This window comes from Dermacentor albipictus, chromosome 6 (assembly GCF_038994185.2).
Source record: "Dermacentor albipictus isolate Rhodes 1998 colony chromosome 6, USDA_Dalb.pri_finalv2, whole genome shotgun sequence".
Classification (NCBI taxonomy): Eukaryota; Metazoa; Arthropoda; class Arachnida; order Ixodida; family Ixodidae; genus Dermacentor; species Dermacentor albipictus.
The window spans coordinates 6797574-6813576 of NC_091826.1; the positions used below are offsets into that span (position 1 = coordinate 6797574).

The 16003-nt window shown below is 44.9% G+C and overlaps 2 protein-coding genes across 7 annotated transcripts in view; one reads left to right on the forward strand and one right to left on the reverse strand.

Moving 5' to 3' along the window:
- The window catches only part of LOC135901417 (ribonuclease H1-like), a 22589-nt gene extending 12385 nt beyond the window's left edge, over window positions 1-10204 (reverse strand). The window contains exons 1-7 of one of the 6 annotated variants that reach the window (XM_065431194.2): window positions 9933-10204; window positions 8091-8215; window positions 6879-6905; window positions 6764-6817; window positions 3787-3898; window positions 3670-3724; window positions 345-429 (exon numbers count right to left, since the gene is read on the reverse strand). In XM_065431194.2, the coding sequence (XP_065287266.2) occupies window positions 345-429; window positions 3670-3724; window positions 3787-3898; window positions 6764-6817; window positions 6879-6905; window positions 8091-8215; window positions 9933-10204 (730 nt within the window). The other 5 variants (XM_065431193.2, XM_065431198.1, XM_065431197.2 and 2 more) reach the window with 5 other exon arrangements.
- Window positions 10203-15735, forward strand: Gp93 (heat shock protein 90 Gp93). Its single transcript, XM_065431192.2, has 7 exons — window positions 10203-10345; window positions 10597-10702; window positions 10791-10932; window positions 11019-11135; window positions 13305-15140; window positions 15251-15346; window positions 15567-15735. Exons 1-7 carry the CDS (start codon window positions 10300-10302, stop codon window positions 15588-15590), a joined length of 2367 nt encoding a protein of 788 aa, XP_065287264.1. The 5' UTR covers window positions 10203-10299; the 3' UTR covers window positions 15591-15735.
- The last annotated feature ends 268 nt before the right edge of the window (window positions 15736-16003 follow it).

Below are 16003 nucleotides of genomic sequence, written 5' to 3' on the forward strand. Positions count from 1 at the left end.
TCAAATAATAAACAAAACAAAAAGTGAGAGGGGCATTTACTAAAACTCGTCCAAGGGATCGAAAGAGGCTCTGCATGAGCAGTCTGTAGTGGCACGACTATCGCCTCCAGAGCCCGTGAAGAAAGACGGCTCACGGGCAATGTAGTTCTAGCTCTTGGTATCAATAACATGAGCTCAGGTCTCGTGCCGAAGCAATGGCAGTGCCTACAGTGCGGCATGCATATACTCCACTACAAAACGCGTGATTGTCACATGGCTAAATACAGTATATCATAACTGAAAACTAGAAATTCAGCCTGAACAAGTATGGTTGCCGCTTTCTGCCACCCTGCCTCCAAACTTACTGTTGATGAGAAAGGAGCTGTCCGTGTAGATGGTCACATTGCGCCCACCAACACTGCGCACTTGCTGCAATGCACGAACAGCAGCCTGGGAAAACAAGAGCCCCCTTTAGAACAAACGACTGCTCTGAGCCTCGCCACACTCTCTCATCACACTTGCAGAGGTCCTCAGCAAAAACTACAGCGATTCTCTCATACCTCAAATGCCACAGCAAGAACACATCAATATTTGCCAGAGAATCTTAGCACGGTGGCCGAAACGAACTCTTACAGAACTGAAGATCCTGGAGGCATGACCATGCTCTTCAATGATCTAGATCAGTGGTCTCAACTTCATTTCTGACACCAGGTCGCATCCAGTCCGCGTAACTAATCAAGGGCCACATCTATAGGTGTGTGGCAGCCTTCACTCATACGTCTCCCCCGCCCCCTTTTAGTCACAGTGCTTGCCTGCAATTGCACAGAAATTCTTGCCAAGTAGTAGCACATGGGAGAGTGAACCATGGTTGACACTGCATGATGATGGGTCAGCACAGGTGTAATGTGATCCAAGAAAACTACGGTTTACAAAACTGCCTGCGATGTAAGTGTGGGCAAGGATGTGTCTTCTGCACATGCCTACCTTGGCAAAGTCTTATCACAACCGCACCGACTTTCAAGCAGGAGGATAAACATGGTCACGTTTAGTCATGCCTAATCTTGCTATCGTGCTACTGTCACTTTGAAAGGTCTGTGCTGGTTATTCAACTGCCAATGTTTGTATTTTTCTGCTGCCAGGAACTGCTATATCTATCTCGCTATGAAAAAAAAAAACAGCACCGACTGTTGAGTGAGTCAGGAAACGGGCAGCAGCACAGTCGGAGAGGAAAGAGGGAGTGCACTATTCGATGAAACCATGCGGGCCGCATGTTTGAGACCCCTGATCAAGATATGGCTACAAGAGTGCTAGGAGACATCCGAGTTAGCATGCTTGAGTAACTGTCAGCATACTTTCTCTTTTGTGTACTGGTTATGTCTACCGTCACCTTTATTTGTTTTCTCTATCATCTGCTGTGTCCCATTGCAAACCTAATATAAGCCTCGTTAACCTCGCTGCCTCTTATTTACTGGACGGCAAGGTTCTGCATGTACATTTCCCATGAAGTGCCAGTAAGTGTAACAAAGCTGGTTGTTCCGAATCTTACTGGTGAAAGGGCTTCTCCTAGAGAAATCAAACATTGATGAAACTGATGGCTAAGTTGACAAAATTTATAAAGATTTGCTAATCCTTGCAGCCCTTGCTGATTGCAATTTTATTGTGCAAGGTTGCTTACTGTAAGCTGCAGTTTTAAATGCTTCTTGATATTGTTACGTAGGAAGACGCAGACGAAAAGCTATATACAAGTGTATTTACAAGGCAATACACCGCCCTTGGCCAAGAGGCAACAGCCCGCGCTAGCCTCCAATCGTCGTCGTAATCTTCTGACTGCTCGCTTCTTCATCATTGTAAACACTGTTTCGTATCAATATGCTCGATACATGCGAGCCAGCCTTCAATCTCTCTGAATATGCCAGCCCTTTGTTTCCAAAAGTAATTCACCTAAATCCGCTCAGCCGTTATTCTGTTTCTTTTGGTTTATTAAAAAGTATAGGTAAAAAGGTTACTATGCATCCACATATGCTACAAGTTCAGAAGGAGGTCCCATAGTAAAAATGTCAGGGGTACCGCCTGTTAATGTATGAAGAAAATAAGCATGAGTAAGCAAACAAGGACTAGGGCAGCAAAATACAAGTGCAAGATTAAACATAGCATAACAAGAAATTGGAGAATAAACACTAGATGTAATAAAGAATAAACTAATAGATAAGATTAATGCATAATACAAGAGCATGAGCAAGTATTCAGCAGTTGTTAAAGACTGTTGAAATATGTAGTAAAACATTATTAACAAATACACATACTATTAATAAAGTGCAACTATACAATGCAGAAGAAAAGAGTACAAGAATCAAGAATGAAAAGACAGTAAAAATTACAAAAATAAGCAAAAAGCTGAATTTCTAAAAACAGAAACTGATAATACTTAGCGCATTGTAATAAGATACAGTGAAGTAGTGTTAGTGACTGGCTGGCATCAATGAAAGCAATGACAAAAAGATTAAAATAGAAAAAGACACATAAAGAGTGCTCTAGTAAAACTGCAGGAAACCAAAATAATCACAATAGCTAGATTGCGATTGCTGTAATAACAACCACAGCAAGCACATCTGCAGCACCTCAGAGCAACCGGTCATCGTCTGGGCCACCCTGTTGACTTGCAACAATGGGTACATGGGCCGTTTTACCAATCCTTGTGAGACAACGCACGAAGCAAGCTTGTTCGTTTATGTAAGATGCCCCTTTTTGAGTTTGTGTCGCAAATTGTATCTTGCCTAAGGTCAACCTTCAGTGAAAAAAAAAAGGAAACTAATTCCTGCAATTTGAGAGCAGGAATCCCCTCAGTATCCTATATAAACAATATTGCAAATTTGTAGTCACTATTATTAAAAGAATTCCAGGATAAAATGGCTGCAAAGGAGGCAGTCAATTTACCACAGTTTACGTTTTCTTTCACTAGTAAAGATCCGTTATGTTCAGAAAACACTGAAATTGTTGTTGAGCTGTGAAGGGCGACAAATATTTTATTGGGAGTTTCAGGGCTACAGCTACGAAAATGTAGCTGGCCTAATTTAAGCTTAAGCTATGGCACAGTATAATGCAGAGCTTGGACTTGCACACATTAGTTTTAGTTTTTTTGCCACCGATTACACTCTTCTTCATCCACAAACTCTGTCAGGCTCACATTGCCTAGGCAGGCCTGTATGATTTGGTTGTCATAGTGGAACACAGTAAAAATGGATCGTATAAAATGAAGAAAGTTGCCATCCTCAACCAGTGGTACCACTCAGTCAATTGTAGAAATAACATCCATGTGGCGGCCATGATTCCCATGGTAGTGGAATGGCTGCAATTGTGGCACCCCATAAAAGTCCCATATCTCATATGCGAGACACATGGTGATTGGCAAAAATCATGGCAGTCTGCAGACTTTCACATTGCCGATAGCCGACAACATAAAGAAAATTAGTCTATTAACCAGCAGATCAGTCAATTAACTGATTTGTGCACACCATGTGCTTACAATACATAGTCTCATTTTGGATTAAGTATAATGGAAGACCGCTGCTCCGAAGAACTTTTTGCGTCATCCAGCTACAGGAAAGACAGAGCTCTTATGCGTCAATATTTCTTCCTCCGAGAATGCAAACAAAGCTGTAAGAATATGCAGAATTCATGCTGGCAACATACATGAATTTCGGCACGGTTGTTTGTTTGCCGGCCCGGAATCCTCTCACTGATGTTCCTGCACACACAAAGATGGAAGGTCAGTCGAGGGGCACAGAGCCTCAGGAATGGCCTCCTTACATTGGATGGTTGAGTCCCCAGTAGACGCCTATGGCTGCTTTTGGTGTACCATTGATGCCGCCATTGTGTGAGCATGCCCCATCCGTGTAGACGTGTAGCATGTCACTCGGTTCTGAAATCAATGCTTACCTTAAAAACCAACTAAAACAAAATTTCACATTGGCTAGATTTGTTATAGGTGACTAGCCTTTATCACTAAAGTAATCGTGGCAAAGCCACAGGGCTCATAATTGCCAACCTTTATAGATGCTTTTTTTAGTTTTGCAACTCTACCTCTCAGGCCGGGTGCAACCTGTTCCTAGTGGCCTTGACAGCACTGCAGTCAAGCTTTGTGCCAAGTGAGTGGCGCTGCACTGCTGACATATGCGCACTGGTTGTGGTTTGCACTGCGTCTTGTGCTGGTAGCCAATTCTATTTTCTCACAGTGTGTGCCTCTTCACTGTCTGCATGCACGTAGCTGGCTGTTGAGGCCTTTTGCGTTTGGCCCAAGCTCTGTGCTCATGCAGACGAGAGTACTCAAGACATGCAGGTCACCGAGTGCTGATATCGCACGCATGCTTTGGTCTATTGATCCATTTATTTTCGCCTCCCAAGATAAATCTTACTCCTGGTGCCATATTCTATGTCATGTTATGGACCGTTTTATCAGCAAGGAGGAACGTAGCCTCGAACGAGAGCGGTGCTATCCTCCTCTCACTGGTATGTGCGGATTCCGGTTTCTCCCAGAGGCAGCTTGGAATGGTAATGGTGTCACTGCGACAGGATAATTAAGGATAATGCTTAAGGATAATTACAGCTGTCAAGAGGCTAATGAGGCGATACCGAAGGAACTCCAGAGAGCATTGTGCACATTCAACGTGGTGCAAAGGTCCAAACAAGTTCCTCACATCTCCTTTCCTCTCTGCCAGGGTCCTTACATGTATATACACGGTCTGAACCACTGCCAACTTGCCGTGCAAGACAGTCACAGCAGCAGCAGTAGCAAAGGGATAGTCGAAGGAAAAGGCAAAGAAAGCTTCGCTTTAAGAAGTTGTGGAGCAAGACAGCTCCTGTAATCAGCAAGCCCCATGTAAATGCCAAGCACCGCGACAAACAACCATAATCACGCCAAGCTACAGCAGATGACGCTGACACATTGGCGCAAAGGTCGACCACCGCGTTGCCGTGGTGGGAATGACAGCAGGCCACCTGATACTCAGAGGCAAGGCAAGGAGTTCTAAAACTAAAAAATTACCTATAAGCATTGGGTAATTGCATAGCTTTGACCATGACAACTCATTGACTATGGGACCTCCTCCCGTATATTATTGTTTTTTTTTTAATATAACCTGCAATCTATAATGAATAAATCAATTTGAAAAATTTAAACAGCATTTAAGCAACCAACACTTACACCTGGTGGCTGTCGCCACAACGCAAGTGGCAGCACACTGCCTCCAAGATTTTTCACTGTACCACCTTATCTCAAAGGCCACGCTGAAAAGCTGTGCACTCTAGACTCATGCATCACTTCCGCCGAGTGGTAAAGACAGCATCTTTCTCGGTTTTGGTATCAGAAACAGTTGTCCTTGCAAGCTGTTCATGATGTTTGCGTCTTAAACGTCAAATTTTGCATGGATGCTCCTCTGTATTTACATTACCTTTAACTAGGCTTTTTATGCAGTCCACAATTTTGTTGCAGTTGGCCTTTAAAACTAGTAGCAAAAACAACTACATGAATGCCTTAAACCGCCCAGGGCCTGTAACTGCGACAACACTGAGCACCTGGGCCACTTTCTTGTTATATCCTTGGTCAGTGTGTGTGCTTGTTTTGTGGGAAAACCATCTTTTTATATACATTCTGGTATTTCGATGGCACAAAACTAGTCCTGTAAGCTCTAATGCATGTAGCACCAAGATTGTCTGTTGCTTCAAACATTGTGTATAAATGGAGTGACTTAAGCTGTACTGTGTAATCACTACTGCTCAGGGAAATGGGGTTGGGCCCAGTCGAGCCTTCTAGCAGCGGATTTTTCTGTGACTCAGTGGTCAGGTTCTCTTTGGCACATGACAGAAAGTATAACACCAGTCGTAAATGGTACATTTACTCACATGGTTCCAAGTAAGTATAGCAAATATTGTACGACCACACCGTCAATCTCTCTTGCAAGTATGGAGAGTCAATCTCCTTTTTTTTAAGATGCAGATACAGTATGAGAATATGTAAGCACATGGCACCCAACTTAGGTTTTGGGGCCATGCAGGCTTTCTTAAGGCACAGCATTTTCAGTTATCTTTTAGTTGCACTCCAGCAATTATTGTCTGTTTCTCTGTTTTGTCTGCATGTTCCACTTTTTTTTTTCTTCTCCTTTCCACTGAAGCTAACAAGGACTGTTTCTTACCCAGACTAGGCTGTGCACTGATGGACCCACTAAAGGCAAGCCTAAAACCAACATAGAATTTTAGATTAGAAACCTCACAGTGTTGATTTTTTTTTTAAGCAAAGAAAAAGTCACTTGAAGGGGCCACACAAGTCTCATAAACCAAATCACCTGTCATAAGCAGGGTGTTGTACACAGCTGTGATACTCTGCTCGGCACTACTGTCACATTTCAATCGGAGACTTACAGAGAGAGGGCTCCCACAAATAGTATAGACAGCGCAAAGGTTCGAAGCTTCAGTGAATTCTGCACAAAAATGCAATAAAATTTCCCAAACTACCTTTTCTATTATGTTAAAATTAAAGGTAATGAGCTTTTTTTGTCAGAGCTTGGCAGTATACACTTTGCCAATTATAAATGAGATATACATTAGGCTATGAAAGGTAATATCCCATGTTCACATCTGGTGGCACTCGATGTTTGCACAATTTCCTTGCATATGAAAGCACTGCTCTCAGTAAGAATGATGCTTCGGACACACCTTAGAATCTGTCGTTAGCGCAGGATGATTAGTAGTGATTCCCGGTAAGAGTTGTGGATTTGGCAGGGTCACTCACCATTGGCATCTGGGCAGAAGCGCTGGGCTCTTTGCTCCTCCACGGGGTCGGATCCTGCAACACAAGATGAGCTCCGGCCAAAACTCGTATGGAGCTAGACGGTGGCATTTCTCACCATGCTTGCGCTTGCGTCCCTGTAACGCTTTGCCGACAGAGTGGCAGCTTACCCCAAAGGCACCTGAACACAAAACAAATAGCTCTGCTACAGCGATTCCTGGCCACAGCTGCATCTGGGAACATTTGTACACCAGTTGAGACCACTTTCCCACACTTCATTGAATGGCAAATCAAAAATATAATTATGGTTATGCCGTTTTCTCTCTATAAACCACTTTCCTGTACATGAATGCATGGAAACCACACACACAAAAGACTCGATAAACTCAACTGCATAGTTCACCAATGGTCGCTGTTGGGAAGTGTACATTTGTTGCATAAACAAGTTTGTGGCTGACCGTCTAACATACAAGAAATGGTCAGACTCGGTGACAGTGGTAATGCTAGAAACTTATTTACCATTGTATTAGCTTGATTAGGTTATTGCGTTATTTTTGTGGGGCCATGGATCTAAGCTGCTTTCAGGTAAACAAATAGGCACTCATTGAAACAGTTGGCCATTGCAGCTCAACATTCTGTGACCTGAGCTGTGCATACTCAAAAGCATCAGCATGGAAGAGCACTACACCTATGACTTCTTGTCAGCCATATCTATTCAGCACAGCACTTTCCTTCAAGTGCAAGCAACAAAGTCTCCAATGCTCAAAATCCTGCCACCTCACAGCTTCAACAAGCAGGTATAGCTTACAACTTAATTCACTAGCCGGGCCTTGTGTTTTGTGCTAGCTGAAATCAATAAATACGGCATGCAGGGCACTGTTGGCCATCATTTATGCAGCGCAACAGGCACCAATTCACCATGGTGGGCATGTGCAGGAGTACACGGCAGCACTGCGAGGAGGTGCAGGCAAAATAAAAGGCTGCTTAACACTCATATTTCAACCCACTGTTCCTTGGGCCCACCATGCCTTCTCCATGTGAACACAATAAGTGAGGGGGCTCCCAGTGTGCAGTGATCGCAATGAGTGCAGAAAGCATGAGAAATGGCAGCAAGAAGAATGAAGCGTTTAGGGGGGATCACGATACTAGCAAGACAAGCATTTACAACAAACATGTATTTAACTTGTTACAACTGAACTTGTCATTTCGACACGGACCTAACTACAATTTGTGTCACATCAATAATTTCAATTACATGCCTGCACACACCAAAAACATATACATATGACATGACAGGTGAATAAATAATCTGGCAACAAGTTCTACTTACCTGATCCACTGAGGGTTACCTCTCCATTTGGATCGTTGTTGACAAAGGCCCAAGCTTCCTGCTCAGTGCTGAATTTTTTGTATACCGGTCGAGGGTAACCCTTGACCTGACTCTCGCACTCCGGCCTGCACATATTCCGTAGCAGAAGTTCGACAGCAATACAGTTTAACAGACTATAGTTATTTGCAGCTCAGATAGCACAGAAGCTCAGGTGAGAATTACTGATAAATTGAGCTGGTTTATTTCACAGCTTGAAAATGGACCCGTTGTAGAGATGGTTGCTAACGGTTCTAGCTTGTTAAAAATGGGACAACACTGCACACATTTTATGTGGACAGATCTGCTGCGTGATCAGACGACGGACATGCTGCCTTAAAACTTGAATAAAAAAGTTACTCCAGGCGGCGACAACAACACTGGGACAAGCTCTCCTATGCGCAGCTTGCCGTTCTACACTTAAATGAAGTGTGGAACAGCATGTTGAATGTGGGGGCTTTTTGTCCCGACGGCCAGGAACAAGCAACACAGCGCACGAGACAGCGTTGTCAATAAAAAAAAAAGGACGCATTTGCACAACCAAATTTCAGTCTTGCGCATGGTAGATGCGGTCACCTAACTGCCAGACGAGACAATGACGAATCTCCGCCAAACAACGGCAGAAGCTAGCGCTAATATGGCACAAACAGCGCTCACCATGTCAAAAATACGCCTTTCTGACGTCCATTGCGGACGGCATAGTAGAACTGGCCTTTCTTCGGCATCAAGCCCAATGCCAAGGTAAGTAAGCGCCGAAATACCATGCAAATTTCGTGCTCACTGGACGAAGACTTGCGCCCGCCTGGTATTTGTCAACAAACCAAGCCAAACGAGCGTCGGGGTGCTTCGGTGTTTCCGTTCACTAAAACGCACCGTGCGCCCACCAACTGACGAACCAACGTTACCGTGATGCACCGATTTTTAAAAAAAAACGAGACAGTAGACGAAAGTGACAAGCTAACAAGAAGTGTAGCTATCCTGTGAGTAATTCTTAAGCTTGTCAAAACAGTATGCTGGCGTCGCTGTAACGAGCTTTCTCGAAAGTACGGCAGTTCCGTTGTTTCCCTGGCAAAACAAAAATATCGTCTGCATTGGCAGGCTGAGGTAGGCTGTAGTCAAGAAAGCGATAAAATGTGAATGAATAAAGTACTAATATGTTGTTGCAAAAAACTCATTTGAAAGCGTAAAAACACTATTATACAATTATCACATATCAGTCGCATATGTTGCAACATTTGTGTGGAAACAAAATCGTAACAAAGCGGTTAAGCTTTTGCTTCTTCTGTTCTTCAAGCATAACTCAGCCTGAGATGTACAATAATTTTCTGTTTCCTTCCAACACTCTTTGGTTTTTCACATTTTCGTTACTCTGATATTCTCATTTCTTACATTTCAGGTGGGTCTGTGCTCCATAAATATGTTCGCACGGCCGCAACGTTGAACTGCTACTCCAACGGCTACTCTAGGAGAGACTTCAGCAAGACGAGGGTAAAGCGCATGTAACTCCATGAACTTGAGTGGCTCAAGACATAGCTCAAGAGAAGAGAATTAAAATCTGACAAGCCTCAATGTATGGCGCAGAGACTTAATTTTTCTCGCGAATCTTCATGGGGAAATAAAACTGCATTTATCAGTCGATTAGGTTGACGAATTCTGCCTGCAGACCAATATATGAAGTTCGAATCTGGAAATTTAGAGTCGGAGATTTACTGCAGAAATTTGGTTTCAGAACGACCAACTCTTCAGTGATCTCAAAGAATGTTATGTCGAGTCATTGTCGAGTATGGTGAAAAGCAGCTGCCTCACCGCTCTGCAGGGTGCGTTCTAGGATCGACAATGCGTGAAAATTGTGCGCCATGGTTCAGCATCAAAGCGCACACGTGAGCAACGAAACAAGAAACCGAACGCAGAAGTGAACTGGCGGGCTTTTCAGTGTCATCGCGATGAACGGACCAATGGCGCTCGGCCAACACAGCTGGTGTTTGGTCGAAACGGGATTGGTCCACGCGAGGCGCGTGTTGTACTCCCATTGGCGGAACATCCAACATGGAACGCTCGCCGGCCATTGCACCTGTCATTCACTAACCGGCGTGCGTGGTGTCTGTGCACCGTACTTGAGTTTTGCGGTAGGATTCCGCACTCGCGGCCTAGTGCCAGTGGGTAGATCGGCAACATGCGGGCTCTCCTTTTGGGCACTGCTGTCCTGTGCCTCTTTGCAGGTAAGTTTCCTCGCGCATTTAGTTTATAGCGCCGGTGCGTTGTTAGTGAACAGTTTTTGGGTACGGCAGTTTACGGTAATCCACGCATCGACTCACTAGCGTATTTCGATTGTTGTGCACTCGCGTGTGTCTCGGCAAGCACGGCTAAAGAAAAATGAGCTTGTTTGGTTTGATACGGCACTGGCGGCATTGACCTTTTAACTTCCCCACGCTTGGCAATAATGGACAAGCTTCCGACGTTCCACTTGCAGGGCTGACTAGAGCAGAGGATGCTGAAGATTCCAGCGCTCCCAGGGTGGATCAGGATTTGGGCAGCAGCCGCGATGGCTCGCGAACAGACGACCAAGTTGTTGAGAGGTGCGTGCTGGCCGCTTAAACAGAGCATCGCGTTCTTTGTAACCCTTCTAGAAGCTGTCCGTGCTGAGCCGACGTGTTCTCTTCGCAGGGAAGAGGAGGCGATAAAGCTGGACGGTTTGAATGTGGCCCAAATGAAGGAGATGCGAGAGAAGGCCGAGAAGCATGCCTTCCAGGCGGAGGTTACGCGAATGATGAAGTTGATCATCAACTCTCTGTACCGAAACAAGGAGGTGAGTTGATCGTGTGGTGGACCGCCGTTTTTTTTTTCTTTTCCCTCGCCGGTAGCTGACGTCTCATTTTAATGCGAACGTTTCAGATCTTCCTGAGAGAATTGATATCGAACGCATCGGACGCCTTGGACAAGATCAGGCTTCTCTCACTGACGAATCCTGATGTGCTAAACTCGAATCCTGAGTTGACGATACGAGTGAAGGTAAGCATTCATTGGATCACTAGGCTTTCTGACAGTTGAAATTATTTTTCGCTATTTACTCCAGCAACAGGACAGAATCAGCGGGGCGGAATCGCCTCGCTGTCGACATAACGCTGACGTGTATTACATATTTTAGCGCCAGCGGCACTAAGGTCATTCGCCACTAAAATTTCTGGCCTTCAAATGATGGCACTGTTCGAAAACCAGTTTGAATACCTGGCAGTCACTTAGCATTTCGGCAGTTGCAACGCTCAACTTCAGTTTCCTACGGCTTTGGCTTTGCATGGTCGAAATGTCATTGTTTGCCCTAGTATACAGATTTTGACTTCTAGGCATATCCGTTCAGCAGGTGCTAATTCATGTAACTCTTGTGACTGTTTCATGCTCACATTTTGGCTCGTTTTATGACAATATAGCAGCTGAACGTAAACACAATTTTGGAACATGCGTCAACAATTATGTGGCGATTCAGGTCAATCACTATCATTACATTCTCTATGTGCTGTCATACTTCTAGTTTTGAAGTTCTTGCATCCTGCATAAGCACTGTAAAATTTTCTGTTCGATTGTTTGGCCCAGGCAGTATTTCACTTTGGCTTGTTGACAAACTTGTCCACCCCCAGCGGTCTAAGCCACTAATTCAGAGCACCTGCACTCTTTCTTATTTAACTGCATTTCTTTTAAGGCGACAATTCTTTTTGTGCAAGCTTTCTCGGGCTTTTCTTAATGTGGCTGCTGGATGCTCTTGCTGTCATGCTCAATAGCTCACTCTTAAAAACTCATTAGTGTGTTTAGTTAAGCATCTTTACGGTCCCGTCCGAGTTGCCCCGCTTAGCGCAGCGGTGGGTGATTTTCACGTTTTAGTTATGTTTAGTGTGGTGGAGCAGACCTTTCATATTTGCAGCGCCCTCTGGCCAAATTCAGTGTAATGAAAGAATAACACCCTTTGATCACTTATATGAAGTAAAACCATCAAGTATCTAGGCGTGCACTTGTAATACGTTACCGGTCCATTCTATCCAGTGGAAAATAAGCGCCGTATTAGGGAATGCCATATGATAGCCAGCGAGCTTGCTTTCTGTGTCCAATCTAATCCTTCCCGACGCCAAGGCTAGCTAACGTAATATTCAGTACGCTCCGCTCGGGCAGCTTGTAAGTGGTCTGTGTTTGTCGCTCCGTTAGCCCGCTTACGGCTAAGCAAAGGGTTCATGCGCATTCGTGCTTTCACTCAACTCGGCTGCTGAGGGGAGCGTAAAAATGCCAAACTAAAACTCTATTGCGTGCCTAATGGTGGGCCCGAACCTAGCAACGCAGCACAATAGGCAGCTGCCCTAGCCATTACTCCAAACTCGCACATATCCATCTGTCGTGCCATCTCCAACTAGCTGTTTGAGATGATAGCCACATTTGTCGCATTGCATAACACGGGTGCACAAGAGCACGTGCGAATACGTCGGATTCCTTTATGCCATAGATCGGGAATGACATTGGGGAATTTATAGCATTTAATTACTTAATAACAACTTTGCTTCACATTATTTCCAAGATGTGCATTGGATCCTCATTTTAAGTAATTAACGAAAGGTTGCTTAGGAAAAAGCCACGGCATAAGAAATGCACAAGCACGAGAGGACAGACAGCGACAAAAGCTTGTCCGTCTGTCTGCCTTCTCTTGTGTGACATGTTTCTTGTGCAGTGTCTTTTTCCTAAGCATAACGAACTAGTTGAGCAAGTTTTTAATGGCAACATGCTGGTCTCTCTTGGCGACCTCATTTGGGTCACTGCAGTTGCTAGCCTATAGCCCTGCTTGTCCATTTACGCAGAGAGTAAAAAAAAATACCCTATGCTGACTGGCATTTTCTAGGACTTAACGGCTAGCAAGCTTGCATCTTCCATTCAAATTGCAGTGCATATACCATGATTATCACAATTTTACTCCTTACATCTGCATTTTATATCATAGAAAGTTCTTCATAAAATGGGGCATGCATCTGTATTCCAGAGTAATCATATATACATTGGCCATTATGGTTGATATAGTCTGGATGCTTGCATTTATGCTAAACGGTTTCATGCTTTCCTGCAGTATTTTCACATTGTTTTAGCATTGCTGGTCAGTGCAGCTGCTCCCTGCAATTTCTGAAAAATCTGGTCTACATTGCTTTGCAGAGTGACAAGGAAAATGGACTGCTACACATCATAGACACTGGCATTGGCATGACTAAAATGGACCTGGTCAACAATTTGGGTACCATAGCCAAGTCGGGTACAGCAGAGTTTTTACAAAAGGTTACTGAAACTGCTGAAGCTCCTAAGGAACTCAACGACCTCATTGGTCAGTTTGGTGTGGGCTTCTATTCTGCGTTCTTGGTGGCCGACCGTGTCATTGTGACCAGCAAGAATAATGAGGATGAGCAGCACGTGTGGGAGTCGGACTCTGGCGAGTTCACAGTGGCCAAGGATCCCCGAGGTAACACGCTTGGCCGTGGTACCCAGGTGACTCTGCAGCTGAAAGAGGAGGCCCGGGACTTCTTGGAGCTGGACACACTCAAAAGGCTGATTGAGAAGTATTCTCAGTTCATCAACTTTAACATCTACCTGTGGACATCCAAGACTGAAACTGTGGAGGAACCTGTGGAGGAGGCCAAGCCTGATGTTGAAGGAAAGGAAGAGAAAGATGAAGACAAGGTTGAGGAAGAAGAAGATGATGAGCCCAAGACAAAGAAGGTTGAGAAGACTACATGGGACTGGGAGCTCATCAACAGTGCCAAGCCTATCTGGACACGCAAGCCAGCTGAAATTGAAGACAATGAGTATGAAGAATTCTATAAGGCCATCACTAAGGACACCAAGGCACCGCTAGCCAAAACCCATTTCATAGCAGAGGGGGAGTTGACCTTTAAGGCATTGCTCTACATACCATCAGTGCAACCGACAGAGTCCTTCAATCGATATGGAGGGAAGGTGGATCACATCAAGCTCTATGTTCGGCGTGTGTTCATCACTGATGACTTCCAGGATATGATGCCCAGTTACCTCAGTTTCATCCGTGGTGTTGTTGACTCTGATGACTTGCCGTTGAATGTGAGCCGTGAAACACTACAGCAGCACAAATTGCTTAAGGTAATCAAGAAGAAACTTGTGCGCAAGGCATTGGACATGATGAAGCGCATTCCCGCTGAACAATACGAGCAGTTCTGGAAAGAATATTCTACCAACCTGAAGCTGGGAATCATTGAGGACACTACAAACCGCACTCGGCTGGCAAAGCTGGTGCGCTTCCACTCGTCGCATGGTGAAAACCTGACATCCCTGTCCGAGTATGTTTCGCGTATGAAAGATGGTCAGCAGACCATCTACTACATGGCCGGAGCATCTCTTGATGAAGTGAAACGCTCTCCCTTTGTGGAGCGTCTGCTGAAGAAGGGCTATGAAGTGCTTTTCCTAGTGGAGCCTGTAGATGAGTACTCCATCTCGTCACTGACAGAGTTTGAGGGCAAGAAATTCCAGAATGTGGCCAAAGAAGGTCTCAAGGTAGATGAGGGCACCCGGGCACGTGAACGTCACGATGCAATTGCACGCGAGTTTGAGCCACTGACAAAGTGGTTGGAAGATGAAGTATTCAAGGGACGCATTCTCAAGGCCATGATCTCCGAGCGGCTTGCCACTTCTCCGTGTGCCCTTGTAGCCAACCAGTTTGGCTGGACAGGCAACATGGAACGACTTGCACGGAGCAATGCTCATGCCAAATCGCACGACACAATGCGGGATTACTACCTCAGCCAGAAGAAGAACATGGAGCTGAACCCAAGGCATCCGCTCATCAAGGAGCTTCTGCGCCGTGTCAAGGATGACAAGAATGACCCACAGGCACGCAACATGGCAGAGCTGGTGTACGAGACTGCAACACTCCGTTCGGGCTTCCTTCTTGAAGACACACTTGCATTTGCTGAGCGCGTGGAGACTCTGATGAGGAAAACACTTGGGCTTCCAGAAGATCAAGGGGTACGATTCAGTGATCATCCAGTTTTGCATGAAAACTCCCTGGTTGTGGACGCTCTAAATTGAATGCATGGCTTGCCATGCATCCTATGCTTCTTTTTTTTTTTCTTTAGGTGGATGAGGAGCCAGATGAAGATGCATTTGAAGAGGGCATTCCCATAGATCTAGGCAAGAAGGATGATGAGAAACCAGAAGAGGAGGAGGAACCGGTATGAATAGGCCTCGATTTCGATAATTGCTTCCCTGTTGGCAGCTGTTAATCTGCATGCTTTACATAGAACGTGTGAACTAGAATTCCTTTTACTCGACTTGTCTGCTTCATCACAAAAGCTTGACTTTCAGTGTAGCTCTCGCGAGCCACTGCAATGTCACATGGCGGCAGCGTGCCATGCATAGGTTGCGAACTAATGGTTTTGTGTTCTTTTCCAGAGGGATGAGCATGAAGAACTATAGAAGAAAATCTGGGACAAACTTTCATGTATAGGTCGACACCTTTCACTGCTCATGTCATCGTCACCTTTATATATTTATGCTGGCCTCGTGCTAGTGCTGTTTTCCTTTCTTTACTGTGAAATAAAGCCTTTGTTCATGTTTACAAGGTAGGCCTCTTTTCCGCTGTGTTTTGCAAGTTGGGTGCATGCCGAACGGTAATGAGCTTGGCTATTTTAAAGTGCTTTCGCACAGAAGTGTATCAAATTCAGCAAGCTGCTTGACGGTATGCTTGAGCCATTACAAAATTGCAGCTCTAGTGGAGGCAACTCTATGAAGCTTTCATTTTCCACAGCGTAAAACCATATTATAAGGAACCAATTAAAGAGCTTGCAGGCTGAGAAAAGCTTCGCTTGGCCAGCTTGCTTGGGGCGCAT

What these genes read in the sequence shown, in the direction of transcription:
- Gp93 (XM_065431192.2), top strand. Translation starts at nt 10,300, where the DNA reads ATGCGGGCTCTCCTTTTGGGCACTGCTGTCCTGTGCCTCTTTGCAG. An exon ending in CTCTGTACCGAAACAAGGAG is followed by an intron (nt 10,933 to 11,018) that starts GTGAGTTGATCG and finishes CGAACGTTTCAG; the next exon opens with ATCTTCCTGAGAGAATTGAT. An exon ending in AGTTGACGATACGAGTGAAG is followed by an intron (nt 11,136 to 13,304) that starts GTAAGCATTCAT and finishes ATTGCTTTGCAG; the next exon opens with AGTGACAAGGAAAATGGACT.